The sequence below is a fragment of the Aotus nancymaae genome, unplaced genomic scaffold (assembly GCF_030222135.1).
Source record: "Aotus nancymaae isolate 86718 unplaced genomic scaffold, 86718_ANA_hifiasm-v0.15.2.pri h1tg000115l, whole genome shotgun sequence".
Classification (NCBI taxonomy): Eukaryota; Metazoa; Chordata; class Mammalia; order Primates; family Aotidae; genus Aotus; species Aotus nancymaae.
This window is the reverse complement of record NW_026988530.1, coordinates 4166055-4187520: the sequence shown is the minus strand read 5'-3', so window position 1 is coordinate 4187520 and position 21466 is coordinate 4166055. Positions and strand designations below refer to the sequence as shown.

General features: G+C 35.6%; 1 protein-coding gene across 2 annotated transcripts in view; it reads right to left on the bottom strand.

The window, feature by feature from the left end:
- Nucleotides 1-7733: 7733 nt before the first annotated feature.
- Nucleotides 7734-21466, bottom strand: part of GLRA3 (glycine receptor alpha 3) — a 193199-nt gene continuing 179466 nt past the window's right edge. For both annotated transcript variants that reach the window (XM_012454689.2, XM_012454690.2), the window contains one exon: nucleotides 7734-11210. In XM_012454689.2, the coding sequence (XP_012310112.1) occupies nucleotides 10932-11210 (279 nt within the window). In that variant the 3' untranslated portion in view covers nucleotides 7734-10931. The remainder of the gene's footprint in view (nucleotides 11211-21466) is intronic.

Here is a 21466-nt window from a genome sequence, read left to right as displayed (position 1 = left end):
CCTGGGAGGTGGAGGTTGCAGTGATCCGAGGTCACCCCACCACACTCTAGCCTGGGCTACAAAGCGAGACTCCATCTCAAAAAAAAAAAAAAAAAAAAAAAAAGTCAACAGTAGTGTAATATCCTAGGACTTCATATTCACTCACCACTCACTGACTTACCCAGGGCAATTTCCAGTCTGGCAGACTCCTTTCCAGTTAAATGGTCTATACAGGTGTACTATTTTTTACCTTTCATTCTATGTTTTTACTGTACCTTTTCTATGCTTATATATGTTTAGAAACACAAATACTTACCATTGTATTACAGTTGTCTGCAGTATTCAGTATGGTAACATGCTGTACAGGTTTGTAGCCTAGAAGCAGTATACCATACCATATAGCGTGGGTGGAGTAGTGTATCCCATGTCGGTATATATAAATACACTCTATGGTGTTTGTGTGACAAATCATCTAATGATACATTTCTTAGAACATATTCCTGTTGTTAAGCAACTCATGACTTACACTACCACACTAATATACTTTTTAAAGTTTCTTTTTAGAAATGAAATTATATTATCCATTAGGTGAATAAGTCATATGAACATAATTTCCCTAGTTGTATTTTTGATGATTTGAAATAACATCTTTTTTCATTTTCCCCAGCATTTTCATTAGTAAATGTTTACAGATAATATAAAAAGGATATTTCAAATATAACCAATTCACATCAAATGGATTCTGATATATTTGATTTAAAGTAAATTGCAAATAATATACTATGTCCATCTGTTTTTTGTATTCTTTTTCATTCAAGAAGGAAAAAACACAAATTAATCACCTAACTTGGAAAGATATTTTAATTTACTATATGCAATGCATCATTATAAGTTCCATCACTTTAGAAAAGATTGAGTATTGCTTAGAGATTATTGATTACCTAGGAAAAGCACTAACAAAATAAAAGAAACCTCTTGTCTATGACATATGGTTTCTGCAGATTATTTCCTTTTTTGTTTTGCTAATGAAAGTGGAGGAAGCTTTTCTGTTTGCCACACATTGAAGTTTTCTTGGCCTAATAAAGTGGAGACTCAAAAATTTGCTGATGATAAAGAGAACAAAGGAGGCACCCAGATTATTACTAGGTAGGTTTCTAGCTTCAATTTTGGTATTTATCAAATACAAGCATTTAATAATTTATTCTCCGTCTTCTTTAAGTAACTTTCTGGCAATTAAAATATAAACTAGTGCTTTTGGATTTTCTGTTATCTGTCAAATAATTTGACAATTTGAATGAATTTATTGTTTTCTATTTATATTTAATTCTCATTTTCTTTGACTAGTAACTTCAAAAATTCAATGCTATACCTGTAAGCTTGATCTTCCACAGAGTAAGTATTTCAAGCAAGGTCAATCTGTAGGAAATTGCTTTTTGGGGAGGGAGAAATTATTTCAATAAGACTCTATAAACATAATTATTTCTGTAACAGATCATTTAGAAGAGTTATATTTTCTCCCAGAAACAAAAGGAATCTGACATCAAAATAATGATTTTTTTAATGGCTTAAGAACAGAGACCACTTTGAAAGATCAAGAGCCATTAGGTTACAGAACTGCAAGTGAATGTCATTTGATTTTTAACTAGTATTCATTAATTGTTTGAAGAACAAGTTTTCAGACAATTCGTTCCTCATGTCACAGAATGGGCTATAGATGACGGCAAGATTCTCTCCTGGACCACACTCTGGTCATACTCTTCTGAGCTCCCTTTTTGATTAGGCCCCAACTTGGATTCTGTTCTCAGTCTATTTAGTTCAGTTAGGCAAGAATTCTGCTGGTTCAGTTTAATGAAAATCCCTTATCTTTGATATCTGCTCAAATTTCTTATCCCCCCACCTTCAGTATCTTATCACCCTCCCTGCATTCAGCAAGAATTTTGCAGAGTCAGTTTAGCCAGAGTTGCTGTGAGGCTTCCTCTTTAGTAATTTTCCATCCACTGACCCCTACTTGTCGAGAAATCCCCACCTGTCCTGGTATTCGGAATGCAGCCCAGTTCTATACTGAGGTCTCTCTGGCCCCATTGCAATAGTTCATGAATAAAATTTGCCTTCACTGCTTTAACTTATATCCAGGTCTGATTTTCTGTCACAGTGCCAGCTTCTATTCACAACTCAGCTTCCAGTTAACAGCTTGCCCAAGTGAATTTTTAGATACTGTCAGAGCAGTACAATGTTGGATAAAGTGCATCAACAGAGATAACATGATAAGACAACACACGGGGTCAAATATACAAATATAAGGAAACATAAAAACAAAATATTTAAATATTTATAGTATAGTTCAGTAAATATGGCCTCATTTGATTTAGGATTCCAATGAATGTGTAATTAACAATGCAAATTATACAAAATTACAAAGAAGCAATATATTTAAATAATCAGTTTATCAAGGCAGAAAGCAACAGTCAGCAAGAGTAAATTGAAATAAAATATGTACAGATGAATAACCAGTGTAGTGATATGGAAAATGATGAATATCATGAGAGTAATGAAAATATTTTAAACCAGAGTAGTGCAAATTAACTTAATAAATCACAGTTTACAAATAAACGTCTCTCCATTCTTAGTGTAGTCGCATTACATTTATTCCTATACATTTTGTTTAGGGATCTATTACCTATAGATGCCTTTAGCACTGTACTTACGGATGACCTGGCCTGATTCTATGGCAGCATTTCAGTCCAGAGTTTCTGCTGATGTCCTGATATGAACCATGTAAGCAATTAGTGAAGGTCAACTCATTGAAGAAAATCATCATGCTGATTTAGCAAGGAATTTATTTTCCTGAACTTTGTGCCAATCAACATACAAAAGTGTCAAAGATTGTTACATGTAAAGTATAGGTACTTTAAAAATGACAGACTAGTTATCATATACCAAATTGTAATATTTTCTTAAATTTCTTATATACTATATTTTTTCTTATTTTTTTTTCTAGTATTCTATCACTAAACTCCAGTCTAACTGTGTGGAGGGAAAAAGAAAGACAGATTAAAAAAGAAAAAAGATTAGGCTGGGTGTGGTGGCTTATGCCTGTAATCCCAGCACTTTGGGAGGCCCAGGCGGTAGGATTACGAGGTCAGGAGTTCGAAACCAGCCTGACCAACATGGTGAAACACCGTCTTTACTAAAAATACAGACATCACCCGGGTATGGTGGTGTGCACCTATAATCCCGGTGACTCAGGAGGCTGAGGCAGGAGAATCACTGGAACCTGGGAGGCGGAGGTTGCAGTGAGCTGAGATAGCACCATTGCACTCCAGCCTGGGCAACAGAGGGAGACTCTGTCTCAAAAAAATGATTAGGATTTCATTTTGAAATAGTCTATATGGGTAAGTCAAGTGAAAGTGGTTTATTCAATAAAGAGATTTTGAGAAGTCTTTCAAACAAACAAACAAACGAACAAACAAACAAAAACTACAAATACACTAATGCCAAGTCGTTTTTCTAGTTAGTAACACATCTCTCATTCTATATTTAGTAGAAAAGTTCCATTAACCATCCTTCTCATTGTGCTTTTTCTATAATGAAATGCATATATTAAGACTTCTCTGAATGATGTATCACTGACTTTGTAATCCTAGATGTAATAGTTTCCATGAGAACTAAAAGGCAGTAAGACTTTTATCAGGAAAACAACATAATTCTATGATAAAATTTGGCCTTTAAAAAAATTAGACAAAAGAGGTATCCATATTCTTGAAAAGTGTTCATTTTTATTGTTTCTGATCAAATTATCTACAGTTCCATGATAAATACTTTATACTGTTCACAGGTTAATGACTCTGATAGAGAGTTTGTCAGTTGCAAAATTGAACTAAAGATAATATAATGAAAAACAAGTTGATAAAGTCGTGCATTAATTTTAAAACATATTTCAGTATAATTTCCTGGAAAAATATGACAGCATTTGGACAAGGAAGACAGACTTAGACATAAGACTCAAGAAGACAAAAAATAATTTACACCATAAAAACCATGAAATAGCAATATGTTTTTTGGTAGTCCTTTAAATAACTTGGCTCACTAATAACAAAGTCACTGTATATCATAGAAAGATGGTACATGGAATATATATGGCGCATTTTCTTTTTGTTTTGTTTTTCATAGCATATCATATTATATCCATAGAATGTCAGGGTACTTCACTCTATTTCCCCCCCAATCTTATCATTTATCATACATTAAAATACAGACTTAAGGAATAACTGTTGAATAATTCATAGAGAAAAAAGTGAAGGAGTGCAAAATTATTCAAGCATATTCAAGTACAATTTTACATCTGAATCCTTTCCTGGCGTTTAAGTCACAACTCCCTACCATTAATCAGTCAGGCTGGATAATATGTATGTGAGCGGGGTTGCCCAAAGACACCTTTGTTAAAACCACCTCAGGGAAAAAGCAGCTATTAAAATAAAACAACTTAATTCATTGTACTTTTATTGTAGCTTTACTCTAAAAATACATCATATAGTTAATATGGTTGACTGCTAGTTTTTTTTAAATTCATATTACTCTGTAGAGTTGTATATAATATCTTGATATCTGATAGAAATTTTAGAATATTTAAATTTATTGCTAAGTTACAGGAAGACATTGAAAGTCAGAAAATAATTTACATAGAAATTTTCATCACTTTCTATTTATCTATGTAGATAACTAGTTTTATATTTCATTATTTTATAAGCCTGAAAATATCTCATTATTGTTTAACACAATGCTCTCATGAGTGGTTTAAATAAGAATAAATTGAGTGATAAGGGGTTGATTGAACTTAAATACAGATGACAGAAACATGAAAATACACAATGGTTGTCTTATGGGAGGGGAATAAACTTATTTGGTATTTTAGGAAGTAAAAGTTATTTCTTGATGAAGATTTAACATTTTTATTATCTAGAGTTATGTCACAATGAAACAGAAGACTGCCCTTAGAGTAATGAGCTACCTGTTGCTATTCGGGTGCTCAGAGAGTGTGGATAATGTTAACAGTGAAGGCTGGGCGCAGTGGCTCATGCCTGTAATCCCAGCACTTCGGGAGGCCGAGGCGGGTGGATCACGAGGTCAAGAGATCGAGACCATCCTGGTCAACATGGTGAAACTCCGTCTCTACTAAAAATACAAAAAAATTAGCTGGGCATGGTGGCGCGTGCCTGTAATCCCAGCTACTCAGGAGGCTGAGGCAGGAGAATTGCCTGAACCCAGGAGGCGGAGGTTGCGGTGAGCTGAGATTGCGCCATTGCACTCCAGCCTGGGTAACAAGAGCGAAACTCCGTCTCAAAAAAAAAAAAAAAAAAAAAATGTTAACTGAAGATTCTGACTTTGGGAGGAAAACTGAACTGAAACACATCAAAGGTTAATTTTAAATTCTTTTTTTGTTTGTCTTTTTTTGAGACAGAGTTTCACTTTGTCATCCAGTCTGGAGTGCAGTGGTGCGATCTTGGCTCACTGCAACCTCTGTCTCCTGGGCTCAGGTGATTCTTTCACCTCAACCTCCCTTGATTAGCTGGGAGTACAGGCACCCGCTACCGTGCCTGACTAATTTTTGTATTTTTAATAGAGACAGGGTTTCACCATGTTGTCCAGACTGGTCTCTAACTCCTGACCTCAAGTGATTCAACCGCCTCAGTCTCCGAAAGTGTGATTACAGGTGTAAGCCACTGGGCCAGGCCTATTTTTAATTCTAAGAATATAAATGAGAGACAACTAAAATGAATTGCTTGAAGGAAGAAAAAAATTGTAAAACTTGAAAAGTATTAAATTGATCCTTATTAACAGAATAAGCTTGTGTAAGTTCACATCAACTCTCTCACTTCTGGAATTTTTTCAGTCATCCAGAATTTCATATCATACTCTAAAGATACTAAATTTAGCACTTGGGACAGTGCCAGGCACATGTTAAGGTACTCAGTGAATTTTTTTTATTCCATGATTAAATCATAATCTTCTATGTTGGACACCAAGCATATGTATATATTTTTAAAATGTGTAAGGAATTCCAATATATAGCCAGAATTCAGAATCACTTTTGAAAAATAATACTCCATCACCTTAAAATTCTCCTGTTTATGTGTTAACTCTAAAAAGCACTGCAAAACTACCTATTCAGACTCTACAAAGTCATCCAATATTACTAGCTGTCATTTGAAAAAGGTTTTTGACAATTATTTTGTTGTTCTTCAAAAACGGTGGAAATAATGTTTTAGAATTCACTTGTTAAGGGTTAAAGACTTGATTCAGTTAGCTTTGTTTATGTGTTTTTGAGGCAAAAAATTGTTGCATAATTAAGAGATGGCCAAATCGAATGACCACATGGTTCATATTTTCCACCAGCAATCACTTAATATTGCAAAACATATCACAGGATTATGGACCTTTGTCCAGGAAAACTGACTGCCTTTGTATTTTTAATTTGAAAGAATTAATCTCATTACCAACATCTAAACCTGTGTGTGTGTGTGTGTGTGTGTGTAAGAGAAGGAAAAGGAAGAGATGAAGGCATTATTAAGATGTAAAATGTAGACCAAAACCAAAAAAACAAAAAACAGGTAAGTGGGTCCTAGATACTAACTTGGGATTATATCTCTTGGCCTCATATCTGGGAGAAGCTTCCCCAGGATATTTTTCCCTGCCCTAGTTACTTTTAAGTTGTAGAGAGTTATATTTTACACATGGCCTGTAAGTATCTTTGTTGTGGAAGAATATGCATCACTGTACTATTTAAGTAATTGGAGTACCAGGTGTCTCCCTTTGGAAGTTCACATTTTAGTATCAGTCTGTTTTTAAAGAGGAGTGGGGGCTGAGATAAAAGTTTAATTTTAAAGTTAATTAAATTAATGCAATTTACAGTGTACACTGCTTTTTTATTCATGCAAGGTTTACATAACAATAAAAATGCAATGGCTCTATTTACCACTGTAGTACACAAATAAGAAAATAAAAACCAATGTGTCTGCTGAGGAAGATGTCTCTTACACAGGAACAAAATGCAATGGGTATTATGGGTATTTTATTTGCAAGAGAGAATCTGTGTGACCATATACACTATGTCTTCTAATATATTGTATTAAAGAACACCAGATTGTCTTAAATTTGGAATGGCTTGCTTTTTTTGGTAATTCAATATTAACTAGATGAAAAATACAGGTGGTAGATACTGATACATTTTGAGAGTTAATGCTATTATCTATGTTGCGAAGCGTGTGGAATTGCTTTTGGAGTAGGAGATATGACCTCAAAGATTGTTAAGGATATCTGTCTCAGGATCCTTAGACACAGTTTTATTCTCAGAGTTTTGATCTTAGTGTGTTCTAAATTTTTAGGGGACAGCTGTGAATCCCAGTGTTGTCAGTTTCCCTCTTTTCCATTTACAAAATACTGCGAGTATTTCTATTTCAATTTTGGCAGGTTTCTCGTATTCTCTCATGTCCATGTCATGGAATGTGTACTTTGCAGATGAAAGGATATTAGCTGCCAATATCATATTCAGTCCTCCCGAGTAACCAGCAGGTTGAAGTATATTGTATTGAGAGAAATAGAAAGGCATATTTTAAAAAGTGGAATAAAAAATGTTCAGAAAAAGAGATGTATAGCATAGAAGATACATCTAGATTTGTTTCAATTACTATAACTACTTAAATTGCACTGAGTACTAAAGTAGTGAAGAGCTTGCTCTCTTCTGTTAAACATTTGGATTATTTCTTGTTTTTTTTTTTTTTTTTTTTTAATTTCCCTTACTTTCCATGAGATCCAGGGTATTCATAATCTAATACATGTATTCATGTCTTAGGGATACATAAATATATAAGCACTTATAATTCCAAATTAAGATAAAAGTTATTAGAATACATCAACAGAATAAGAATTTATTCTAGAATAAGAGGAGCAGCCTAGTTGATTCCCTAATATAGCCACTGAGAGTTGGATGGGCTCTCCAGGTAAGTTCCATGGAACAACTTTTGGAAGGGTTAGAGAAGTTTTAAACACACTTAGCTTTCTTGCTTATACAGTGACTCTTGAATCTATTTAAAATATGTCAAGTAAGTTCTAGAACTTCATTATGATTTGAATCCAATTCTAATGATTGGGAAAGAAAGAAAAATTGGGCACATATTCTGATGTATAAGACATCCTATAAAGTCATATGCTATGGAAGCAAATATTTCAATGATTGAGATACAAATAATTCTTTTTAAGAAAATGACATAAACTGTATACACAAAAATCCCTTATTTTATAATGTGGCTATTTTAAAATATTTGAGAATATGTACATTGGAATTCCAGTGTGTGTGTATAGTAGTTAATGTATATGCACACATTTTTAATTTCTTGCCATTAATAATTTTGTAGTTGGTTTAACTTGAAATATTCTGGTTGAACACAGGGTTTATTGAGGCAAATATTATCTCAGGATTTTAATTACAATGTAATTTTTCAGTTTTAAAAGGTCTATAAGAGTTCACAGGAGGAGAAACATTCCTATAAACATAGTGGATTCAGTCACGTGTGCCTTGTCACTGTTCCCCCTTGAGTGAAAGCTGTTAGAGTATTTTCTGAAAGTAGTAAGACACTGACAAATGTAATAGGAAAGGAAAACTATGCCTAAGGAAAGTATAAAACTTTTGAGATAGATTTCTAATGTACCAATGTTCTTGTTGACAACATTGTCTTACGGTTGATATTTTCACATTCAAGTTTCAGGTTTAAAAAAGACACATTTTTAATATTCTCAAATATGGAAACAAGTGATGTCTGCGAATTCCTTTTGGAAGTAAGCCTGTTTGCATTCATTATTTTTCTGTTTGCTCCTGGCAGAATTCACTTAACCAATGTTGGGAAACTTTTGAAATAAGATGTGTAAAGTATAGAAAAACGTATTCAGGTATTTCAGAGACACATCGAGATGATGTAATTTACACTTCGAACTTTCCTGCTAATTCTCAAGGAATACAAATGACATATCTTGCTCTAATCTTTAGTACAAAAATATGTTTCCATGGTTTTGTTAAATACACATCAAATGAAGAAGCATCTGTTTAACTTCCAGGCGCACAGTCCTCAACGTAGGTACGTACAGAGTAACAAATTCTTTTAGTTGTGGCATTTGCACATAATGCCAAACATGATATTATTTCCTTATAGTGTTGTTTGAAATTACTTATAAAGGAAGGGAACTTGGTATTTTACTAGAAAAAACTGCTTAACATTTATTATGTTTTAAAATGTCATTAAAAATTACAATTGGATAAGCTGATGTACACTAACATTGTAAAGTTTTTAGTTTTAAATAGTAGTTTTTGCTTTTAATTTGAGAGTGGTTGAAGGGTAGAAAATAGCATCTGGTTTAAGATTTGGCTTTTCTATCTTACATCTGAGTTATTTGTTTTCTTAATGTTTAAAGTTTTCTCTGTGAATAATCTGGTATATTGAGTTTGTGCATCTGATCAATAATGAAAATACCTAGAAAGCATTATTCCAAAGCTTTTCCAAATACATTGATGGTAAAAATAGTTTAAAAAAAAAAGCAAAACTGAAAAAGAGTAAGAGTCTGGTTCTATTTACCAAGAACTCTATCATACATTTGCACCCAATTACACTGCAGAAAACAAGTTACTAATGCTCTGTTGTTGTTGAAGTAGTCCATAGGGTCTTTGATAAATTTTACATAAAAATTTCATTTAAACTTATTCGAATCTTGTGAATGGCTTATTGTTTGAAATCATTAATTCAGAAATAGAAAAACAGTCCTCACTTTATAGAAATGACTTACTTATGTCATTTAAAATTAAAACTTTCCCTTCTTATATTTGGAGATAGGAGTTGGGAGCCATATCACACTGATGGGAAAATTGTTTTTATTAAAAAAACTTTCATGAATTCATTTTCGTTTTCATTGTATTTGTTTTTATCAAAATGTAAATACTTTAATCCCATTGAATTTTAAAGTCACATTCTAAACTAAAATATAAAAGTCTCACTGAATTTTGTTCAATTATATCAAAATATTAAACACAATCACATATAGTTAAGCAGCTATTAAAAATCTAACCAGAACAAGGGTACTGGCTTGAATTGTTCAATATTTGGCAATAACCTAAAATACAAAGCTATAACACTTATTTAAAAACGTAGTTGTTTTCTGTGTTTCCACCTTCGTTCTGAGAGATATAAAGTTTAAGAAAAGTAGATCATGACTGTAATGCGATCTCTTATGATACTTGTTTAAAATTTGCACAGAGGAAAATTTAATACTCTAAACAATTAAATTTAGTATTCCAAACCATTAAAGTCTTTTAATACTCTTATTTGAAAATTCTCAAAATTACATATGTTGGTTAAATACTATTTGTACATATGTTGGATAAATCCTCCATTAATATGAGTTAATTTCCGACTGTAACTGATTATTTTGTAACTATACTATAAGAAAATAGTTTTAAATCTCAAACTATTAGTTTTTATTATCTTTATAATTTCCTTCTTTTCCTGTCATAAAGTTTACTGTGTGAAGTTTGCTTTTGTAAGATAAAATAGCATTGAATTACAAATCAAGAAATTTCAAAGTAGTTTTCATGTCTACTATTATGAGATATTATGTAACATATAAACACATTGGCAGTAAAGCTTCTACTTACATGGTTTACTGTGAAAAAACAAATAATCTGGAATTACTATGAAATAAAATCCCCTAATGAATAATTTATATTTATTAAAATAATCTTATCTGTCTCATGACTTTGCATAGCTACCCAAAATACAAACCTTTTCCATATGCCATTTTAATACAAGGGTCATCAGTTGTACACCACACGCACACATACACACATACACACCTATGGCAGAGACACTTTCTTCTGAATTGACCATTTCCACTTGCTTGCCCTCAGAAACTTAATCTTGCTGCTGATGAATATCCTCATGCCTAAGAATTTTATAGATAACCCAGTAGAAAATATTAAAAATCAAAAAAGCTAATGGGAAGCAGGCTCGGGAGATGGTGTCAATCTTCTTGGCCCGGTCGATAAAGACCTTCCTCATTTCATCAGGGCTTTTTGGCATTACCTGGACAGGGTGGTTGGGGCCCTTTGGAGTCATGCCGTCTTTTGCTTGTAGACATGGTCCCATTCCATAAGCTGTGAAGCTGAATCGACTTTCCCTTACCTCATCATCCTGTCAAAGAAAATGTGAGCAGGCCCTTTAATAATAGAATAGAGCGTGCATAACAGGCATCTCAGAATCATAACCAATTTTATCATGGTTAATGTTTACATCAATATAAGGAAAGGATAACAGAAGCATATAAAGATGAGTTGCTTTTGTTCCCCACTGAAGTTTTATTTATTTATCCTACTGCATTATATGGATGTGCCCATTAATAAATGTGAAATCTCAAAAGATACGTTTTAATGGGAAAACTAAATTCTGATGTTGCTTACATATTGCTTGAATATATAAATTAAAAAAAACAGGAAAAAATCGATTGGGATATTGTGTTATATATGTTCACAAACTAGATTTTTTTTTGCATTATTTGTTTAAATGAATAAATGTGTGATGTCAAAGGGGAACATACCAGGATTATTGACTGAATTTTTCTTTCTCATGGAGACAAACCTTTTAAAATTTTTTCTTTCAATTTGAAGTCACTTCCTCAGAAAATACAGTCTAGTTCAATAATACTGCCTGGCTTATGTTATCCTCCCTTTATGCTATTTTTCTGTTTTACACTAACCATTTTGGAAAACCTAGAAGATAATCATGTATTCTAGTTTATATACAACTACTTTTCAGGCACATTGGTTTGGTTGAAATTGTGAATGAAATTTGGCAGAAGTTTATTTCATATTAAGGACATAAACTTTTCATAAATTTATTATTATTATGTTCTTCTAAAAAGTATCATTTCTTTTAAATGTGGCAAATTGAACACAATTTTCCAAATTTGTAAATGAAAAGATTTAAAGGAAAATTTAAAGGAAAATTATTTAATAATATATGATAAATGCAATATGCTTATGAGAGAAATATAATATTTAATAACTTATAATGCAAATTATTAATGAATAATTTACTTTAATACATTTATTTAGAATGTAATGGTAGTTGGATACCAATGAGTAAGGTACTAAAAGTGAAGGTCTAAATGATGAGAAGATATTTAATAAAGTTGTTATATCTCTCCTATAATAACACCTTTCCATAATAATATAAAAGATAAAATAATTGACTTTAAGTCTTGAAAATTATGGGCTGGGCATGGTGACTCACGCCTGTAATACCAGCACTTTGGGAGGTGGAGGTGGGTGGATCACAAAGTCAGGAGATGGAGACCATCCTGGCCAACAGGGTGAAACCACATCTCTACTAAACATACAAAAATTAGCTGGGTGTGGTGGCACACACGTGTAATCCCAGCTACTCGGGAGGCTGAAGCAGAGAACCCAGGAAGCGGAGGTTGTAGTGAGCTAAGATCATGCCACTGCACTACAGCCTGAGCCACAGAGCCAGACTCTATCTCAAAAAAAAAAAAAAAAAAAAAGAAGAAGAAGAAAAGAAAATTATGTTGGTTCTGTGAAAGTAGCTGCTCTATGAATAATATATTATAAAATTTGAAAGTGAAAATATAGAAGTTATTATGAATTCTAAAATGAGAAGATGACCACAGTTGATGCAGTAAGGTATAAAATAGTTTTTTTTGGGAATTATGAAAGTAATGTAATTCCGCCTGAAAAACAAAAGTCTATCATTATTGGAAAGTATTTCCATTGTAAGATATATAAGCAATCGAATTTTGAGGACACAAGTTTGAAAGAAAAACTGACAATCCAACCTACCTGAGACTACTGTTATAATCTTGCAAAAATTGAAAATTGATTTTCCAGTATTCTGTAATAAGCATGTTCACTTAGACTACCATTGCTTTGACTTCCATGAAACTTTTAAGGCAGATTTATTATTTGCCTTAAAGATTTCTGTGTCTTACAAACTGGGATTAAATTGTTGTTATGTAAGTACTAAAACAGCATCCTTATAACTTTGAAAATCATGCTGGCATTGGCATTTCTAAAGGAAAATATAGGTTACCCAGATAATTTGCACTATTTTGTGTACAAATTAGCTGAATGTTGAAGTATAAAATAGGCTCTGAAATTATATCAAACTATGTGTTAAAAAAATCTATCTCAAATTAAGACAAATGATAACTTCTTACTGAGTATTACAATGAGGTGTTGACATGTTAGTTGAAGAACTTGAGAAATTCATTGTCAAAGTGCTCAGATTTCAGGCTTCTAGCTGATGTGCTTAGTAAAGCAGAATTCATTGACTACTTTTCTAATGATCTGTTCTGAATAACTTATAAATATATTTATTTATTTGTTTTTAAGATGGAGTTTCGCTCTTGTTGCCCAGGCTGGAGTGCAATGGTGCAATCTCTACTCATGGCAACCTCCACCTCCTAGGTTCAAGCGATTCTCCTGCCTCAGTCTCCTGAGTAGCTGGGATTGCAGGCATGTGCCACCATGTCTGGCTAATTTTGTATTTTTAGTAGAGTCAGGGTTTCTCTATGTTGGTCAGGCTGGTCTTGAACTCCCGACCTCAGGTGATCCACCTGCCTCAGCGTCCCAAAGTGTTGAGATTACAGGCGTGAGCCGCTGCACCCCGCCAATAACTTATTTTAAAACCTTTAGAGACCCTAGCTGCTCATCTCAAAACAGAGATGATCTATTTAAAATTAACATATTTGTGAGCAACTGAATTTTTCTCATTTGTATGTCTCCATATAGCTGAGTGTGAGTAAAGAGTTAACATCTAGCCTTGGCTGTTACAGGAGTGAGGAGAATGACCACTGATTTCCTAAGCATCATTCCCCTGAAAACAATAGAGGTAAGATACATGGGGAATTGGAGTTGGCCTCGTTGACTGTGAGGGGATGCACCTGCAATGGGGAGCTGTGCATTGGCCTGAAGACCTTTGGCCCATGTGACTAGATGGTATACAAGTGTGGTTTGGAACAAAGGCTGTGATTCTCTGCGTGAAGGTGATCATATACACCCTGACTTTTGTCCACGGCAGCTGTACCTATGTGTTCTCTGTGATGAGGGGCAAAAGAAGCTGTGCTCTTGAGAACCTGCTGAGTCTCCTGTGTGAGGCAGATACTAGAGGCCTGATGGGTTTCCTGCCTCACATCCTCCTAGGAGGCTGAGTGAACATAATGTTAGGTTAAAGCCCATGGGTGTCCTGAGAGTCTGCATGACAATTTGAACCCCAAATCTCAGCAGCAGTGGACAGAAGCTAACCAGGCTTTCAGATCCTTTGAGACTTAACATGGCCAAATGTTCCAGGAGGGAGTTCTGAGGAGAATCTGATGCTGATCCAACCCGGTTTTAAGATAGCAAAGACTCTGCAGAAAATAACATGCTGAATATTACAAGTGGAATATGGATGGAGCAGATTTTTCCCCTGCTGAATTGGAAGATGGATGATCGGTGAGATAAAACTGAGGGGAAAGTGGCTCAAGAGACAGTTAATTCCTTGTTTTCTATTAATCAATGATTTTGGGGGCTGGAGTGGAAGGTCATGCCTGTACTCCCAGTGCTTTGGGAGGCTGAGGCAGGTGGACTGCCTGAGCTCAGGAGTTGGGGATCAGCCTGACCAACATGGTGAAACCCAGTCTCTGCCAAAATTACGAAAAATCAGCCAGGTGTGGCGGCGGGCGCCTGTGGGCCCAGCTACTCTGGGGGCTGAGGTGGGAGGATCGCTTAAACCAGGAATTGGAGGTTGGTTCCCACTGCACTCCAACCTGGGTGGCAGAGTGAGAGATCCCGTCTCAAAAAAAAAAAAAAAAAATTTGTGAAACAAACCACTCAAGGGAAAGAGAAACAGCCAGTAAAGCAAGCACAAGCAAGCAGCTTCATGACCTGAGCTCAAGATGAAAACAGAAGCCCAGATGGTACTTGGAAGGACACCACACTTAATTTTAATCTTCCCTTCTGTAACCCCAGGTAAGTGACACTGCAAACTAGTGACTGTAGTGCAGCTCTGTTCCGTAAAAATACAATGTAAGCCACAAATAAAAGCCATGTGGGTAATTTTAAATTTCACATTAACTACATTTTAACAGTTAAAGGAAAGAGGTCAAAATAATTTTAACTTAAAACGAATTAACTCAGTATGTTCACAATATCGTTGCAACATTTATTAAAGTAAAAATTGAGATACTTTTCATTCTTTATTTTATAGGAAGTCCTTGAAATCTGGTTTGTGTTTTACGTTCACAGCACATCTCAATTCAGACTCTAAATTTCTAGTGCTCGATAACCACATGCGGCCAGTAGCTGCCAAATTGGACAAAGCAATTACAGCATAAAGGAGCTAGGTCACTTTGCTAAGAAGTGCTAGTAGGTCTCTAGGGAATCCATGCTTTCCTAGATCTTTAGTTTAACTGACTTAGGAGCTAATAATGTATTTTTGGATGCTGCAATGTGAAAATGTAATGTTTGGTGTGAATGCTAACCCCAGTTCTGCTGCAGTGTTATCATTCAGGAATTACTGGCAGGTGTAATATCAGTGACCCTTTTGGAGGAGGTGAAGCCTGGGGTGGTATAAATCTGATGAGCGTCGGTCATGGTGGCTCATACCTGTAATCCCTGCATTTTGGGAGGCTAAGGCAGTGGATCACCTGAGGTAAGGATTTGAGACCAGCCTGGCCAACATGGTGAAACCCTGTCTCTACTGAATATACAAAAAACAAAAAAAAAGTTAGCTGGGTGGTGCATACCTGTAATCCCAGCTACTCAGGAGGCTGAGGCAGGAGAATCATTTGATCCAGGAGTGTGTTATCATTTACACTCAAATAAATTAATAATGAAGAGGAAAAAACCTAAAAGTCAAAACCAAAATACTCCTAACCATCAGATTCAGTATGAAACAAAGAGAAAAAACGTTGGCCAGGCACGGTGGCTTACACCTGTAATCCCAGCAATTTGGGAGGCCGAGGTGGGCAGATCACTTGAGGTCAGGAGTTTGAGACCAGCCTGACCAACATGGTGAAACCCTGTCTCTACTAAAATCACAAAAAATTAGTTGGGAGTGGTGCTGGGTGCCTGTAATCCCAGCTACTCAGGAGGCTGAGACAGGAGAATCACTTGAACTTGGGAGGTGGAGGTTGTAATGAGTTGAGATCACACCATTGCACTGCAGCCTGGGTTACAAAAGTGAAAACTCGTCTCAAAATAAATCAATAAATCAATCTATGCTGAGAAGGGAAACTGACTGATGCTCTCATTGCTGTGAAATGTAACACCTCTACAGAAGAGTAGATATGTTAAGTACAGCAGAAAATCTGGGCTGGACACATAATAATCAGAAAGGAGCCTACTCAAACCATATGTCCTGGCCAAAACTCAGGTAGGCACTGGGTTAGGGGAGTCCTTAGGCATGTGGCCCTTATTCTGGGAAGGCAGGAGGGTATTTAGATTCATGGGTACATTAACTCTTGCAACTGCTCTACTGGATTTTACCGATGAGAAAAAAAATCTGGGCTGTTCAGAAGAAAGATCATGGCCAGAGGTACAGCTATAAACTCTCTTTAGGTGGCTGTTAAGACACAAAAAGAACACCGCAAAAATTGACAGGATTTCTGGGAACGATTTCCTGGCACGTTATTGCCTGCTGGGAGGATGGAAATCTGTTCCAGTTTGGGGAGCAGACTCCCCTAAGGAACCCTGTTAGATCTGTTCCTTTCAGCTCAGAAGTTAAATCCCACGGAGCCAATGGGGAATGGAGACAAAAGGCACTGACACAGGTTGCTAAATTTACTCCATCAGTTAAGGCGGCTGAAACAAAACAGACTGACTTGAAGGCCAGGATTTCCTTGCCCGATTCTTCATGGGGCTCTAAGGCTGTGCAATGGTTAAAAATGAATTGTCATGGGGGTAGTGAACACAGCTTCTTGCAATTACCTGATGCCAAGGTGAAATATGTGGTAATATTGCTGGGGAACGGGAAAGCAATCTAAAGAGTGAATGAGAAGCTGCCTGAGCAGGGAAGGAGGCAAAGGATCAGCTATAGCAGTGGGTATTATGATCACACTAAAAACTGAAGGTAGGATAAAAAAGAGTAATATACTCAGTAGGTGGCATTGCCTTTAACCAAATGTATAAATGTAAAGGATGTGATACATAAATGAAGGATCTTGCCATTTCTGGCTTGAGCCTAGTCCTGGGCAAGTCGTTCTTTAGCCCAGTTTTAATTGGATGTAATAAAATAAGAGCCCTCAGAATTGCCTAAATCCTCCTTTGTAGGAAGATTACAGGAACTCTCAGCTCTGATTAACGGAATGGTGCAGGGGTGCTAGTTTTCATTAATTCTCTCTAGAATAGCCTGTCTGGCCTATGATAAAGCTAAATGGATCCTACAGGCTGACTGCTGACTATTTGAGTTCAGTAAAGAAGTTTCCCATCAGCCTCCACCATGCTGGTTGGATGTGGTGAAAACTAGTCAAGAGTTTTGGACACAAAACTCTATTCATGAGTTCAGGCCAGGAGGCTGGTTGGATTTGGTAGACTTGACTGATGTTTTTAGTCTCAATGGTTAAAAAACATCAAACATAGTATGTCTTTATGTGAGGTGGATACAATTATAATCTTACTGTCCATCCCTAAGGAAACCTAAATTCTCCAATATGTTGTCACAACTGGATAAGAAACAATTTGGTCCAGATTGTTGTCAAAAGTGTTGTTTAATAAATGGTAGTTTCCCTCACCAAGCAGAAAGTCAGGGAGTTTGGAAACTGTAGTGGCACATGTGACTAGGTAAGGGCAGTTAGTTAATTGAGATAAGATGTGAGGTCCAGCTCATGAACCCACTTACAAGAAATAACCTGATCAAGTCACAAACACGAAAGGGCAAACTGCTATTTCTTCTACATTCTGCTATGTAGAAAAAGCTTATAGCACTGTTGAAATTTGACAGGTACATTTTGGATGCCTGTTGGCCCCACATTAGAAAGTAACTAGAAAACAGACTGAGTTTCAAAGGAAAACTAAAGCAGACTGTGAGAGATCTAAGGCACACAGTAGCCAAACTGTCCTTCTGAGGTCTTAAAAGTCACTGATTGTGCAAGTAAAACACACATAGACTGGAGTTTCTGGAAAAAGCTCAATAGTGGCACTCTAAGGCAGCTGCTAAGATTCTAGACTAGAAAATTATCTGACACTGTCAGCAGGTATAATCTATTTGAATGACAGCAGCTGGCGTTCTCTTGAGTTGTGGTTAGAAATAGCCCCCAAGACCAAAGGAATCTGAAGGGCATCAGTCTATATTTAGGCCAGAGATACCTACCACATCATGGGTGATATCAAAAAGACATTCCAGTATAAGTGCCCTGATAAAATTAAAATAGTATATTCAAGACCAACTGAAAGTGAGTAACTCTGGTGGAATGCATCATGTCCGTGTAATAAAATCCTGTGTGACAATGGGCCAGTGATGGACCTCCAGTTGAGCTACCCACAATGGTCTGAACCTCATGGCTTTCTTCCAACAGAGTCAATGCAGACCACCTAGTTCACCAGTGGAAAGTCCCATATGGAAGGTCAGGACCCCAAACACACCTGGCACTACTCACTCCATGGAATGGATCAGGAGAAGAAAGCAAAGGTAAGTCTACACATGAGCTGACTTATGAACAGTGGCAGGATCAAAATTTGGTTCTTACCCTCAGAGCAATATCTGGATATTCAAAGATTCCTTGGCCCCAGCTAGTGGTCTTGCCTTGTGGTCAGGCAAATGGGCCTTGGTTAAATAGGCAGTTAAGAACATCCCATGGTGGGAGAAGATGCAGTTCCTTATAGAAATTACAGGTGAGAATTCATTTGGGTCCTACAGGTGCCTGCCGAGTTGCTGGCTCAGTAGGGGACTAGAATGCCATGGCATGTGCCTTGTATTGGCTTTGGATGTAGCCATGGTGGTGTTCAGGCCATGCTGCAATAGGCAGAATTGTGACATATTCCCTGTCACCCAGTGAAGACATTTATGTGGTGAGAGCTTGTCCTTAGTATCAACAAGAGAAAACCTGTATGAAAATTGCTTTTTCACTTGACTCTTCCAAGGACAAGTGCTAACACATAGCTGTAGATGACATACCTAGGGTTCTTGCCCATGGCTTCTGGAGGATTCAGTGGCTATTGCTTGAAATTGACAGATAATCCATCTTGGGTTTCCTTTACATTGTAACAAAAGCCACAGCTGAAGATACTATTAAGGGCTTGGAACAAGGCACTTTTATATTAGCTTGGGCTTCTCAAATATAACTCATTGAACAAAGGAACACATTTTAGCCCAAAATGCACAACATGGCCCAAGAGCACAGAAGAGGAAGAGCATCCCATATCCCATCTGCCCAGAGAGCAAAGGCTTAAACAGATAATGGAATGGGCAATTAAAGCATTTAATTATTAGAGATGTGATGACAAGGACATGCAAAGCCTGCATAGCCTTAATTTAGCTACTTAACTCTCTGACACATGGTTTCTCATTGCAGGAAAATATTTGCTATACTACCTATCAGTGTTTTTAGGATTAGAGAAGATATATAAAACACCTGACAAAACACTCAAATTCCTGCTATTATATAGTTAATATTTTGAGTGTAATATTGCATTATTCTAGAAATTGCACAAAGCACAGTAGGAAAGAATACTAATAACTTGAATTATTTTACTATTAGATGTTTTAAATTCAGAGTAACCAAATTAGCACTAAAATGCTATGTAAAATAGGCCACCCAGTCACCTGTTCTCCAGGGTGCCTGGCATCTGTGCACTGTTACACTAAAAGGTTAACCAACGGCATCAGAGTAAAAAGATCATTCACTCCTCCGGACCTCACTGTTTCAGTTGTTGCAATACATGGGCTTTGCCATATGACTGCTAGAATTCCTTGCAAATCTAATTTATGCAACCAAAGAGTCTTCGTATTTTAAATGTGTTCCATGAAACAGCACAAATCATTTTAAGTATGCCCATGAGATGAGGCATTGTGGAGTCATACTGGGCCCTTTCAGAAACAGAAATTCAGCTCTGTGGGAAGGAAAGGACCAGACTCCTCTACAGGGTCTGTCTGTGCCTGTAGTAAGACAGCGGATGACAGAGACCATGAGCCCCTGGACCTTAAAAACAAGGGATTTTTTTTTTTTTTTTTTTTTTTTAACGACTGGCTTCTTGGGACTTTTTTGAAAGGTTGCACCTAAACAATAATTTTAAGTGTAGCTAAAGCTTTTCTATCAGCTTATTATTTTATTAGATTACTAAATTAGAAGAAGCATTGCATTATTTTATTACTTATTTCTCTACTTTGCATTACACAGTCATAAATTATCCTGTGTTTATGTATGCTTACATGTGCAGTGACATTCCTTATTGTAATTAGCACTCAAATACTTTTTTGAGATAATTTAATTTTCTGGAAATAGCTTCAGCTTAAATTCTAATGGATTACGTGTAAAAAAAGCAAGGAATAAGAAAATATATCTAGAACTTTTGATTCAGAGGCATTATGTGTTAGCCAATATTTATTAGGTATAAAATTAAGGCCCTTGAAGACATGAAATATAGGTAATAATAAACATTAGCTAGAATTAACTAAAAAGTGGGCAAAACCACTGACTAAAAAGTGAAATTAAAGAAATAGTTTAGTTTACCCACAAGTAAACCTTCTTACTATGCTTCAAGCAAGTTAGAATGGTAGGCAATGAAAAATTGAGACAGACATTTGTCTGTAGCACAATTCTTTTTACAGGAAGATCCTTTTTTTGTAAATGTAAAACTGACAATAAAAACATTTCAGTCATTATGCTTCAATACCATACTGTGAAACGTTGCATGTCTCTTTTCATTTTATTTTAATTATTATGCCAAACACTGATTCATACAAAATGCAAGCTGAAACTAGAAATATTAGAGACCAACAGAAAACAACAGAAAATAGGAGGTTGCATATTGTCATTGAATAGAATTGCTTCATCTGTGTCATCAAACACAATACTGCATATTAACACATGTGTGAGGCAAGGGCTCATTTTGTATCTTCTTCTTAGTCCTCAAAAATGGACAGAAAAAAGAAAACAAGTGGATGTGAGAGTGAGAAAGGCATGAAGATTGTCACTGAGTGTGAATAAAACATTAAGCATCTAGAATAGCATGAAGTATTGATTATGTGAATTGCTGTAAAATATAACAGCATTAAAGACATTATTTTCATCTTAATGTTTCTCCATCAGTAGGTACCGTTGGGGCAATGTTTATGCAATTAAAGAATTAAATAGATTATTCCAAATGTCTTTTTAGTAAATAATTTTCTGTAACTTTATTACCAAATGAGAATGTGACAAAGGAAGGAAAACTGAATTATTACTAATTTCTATT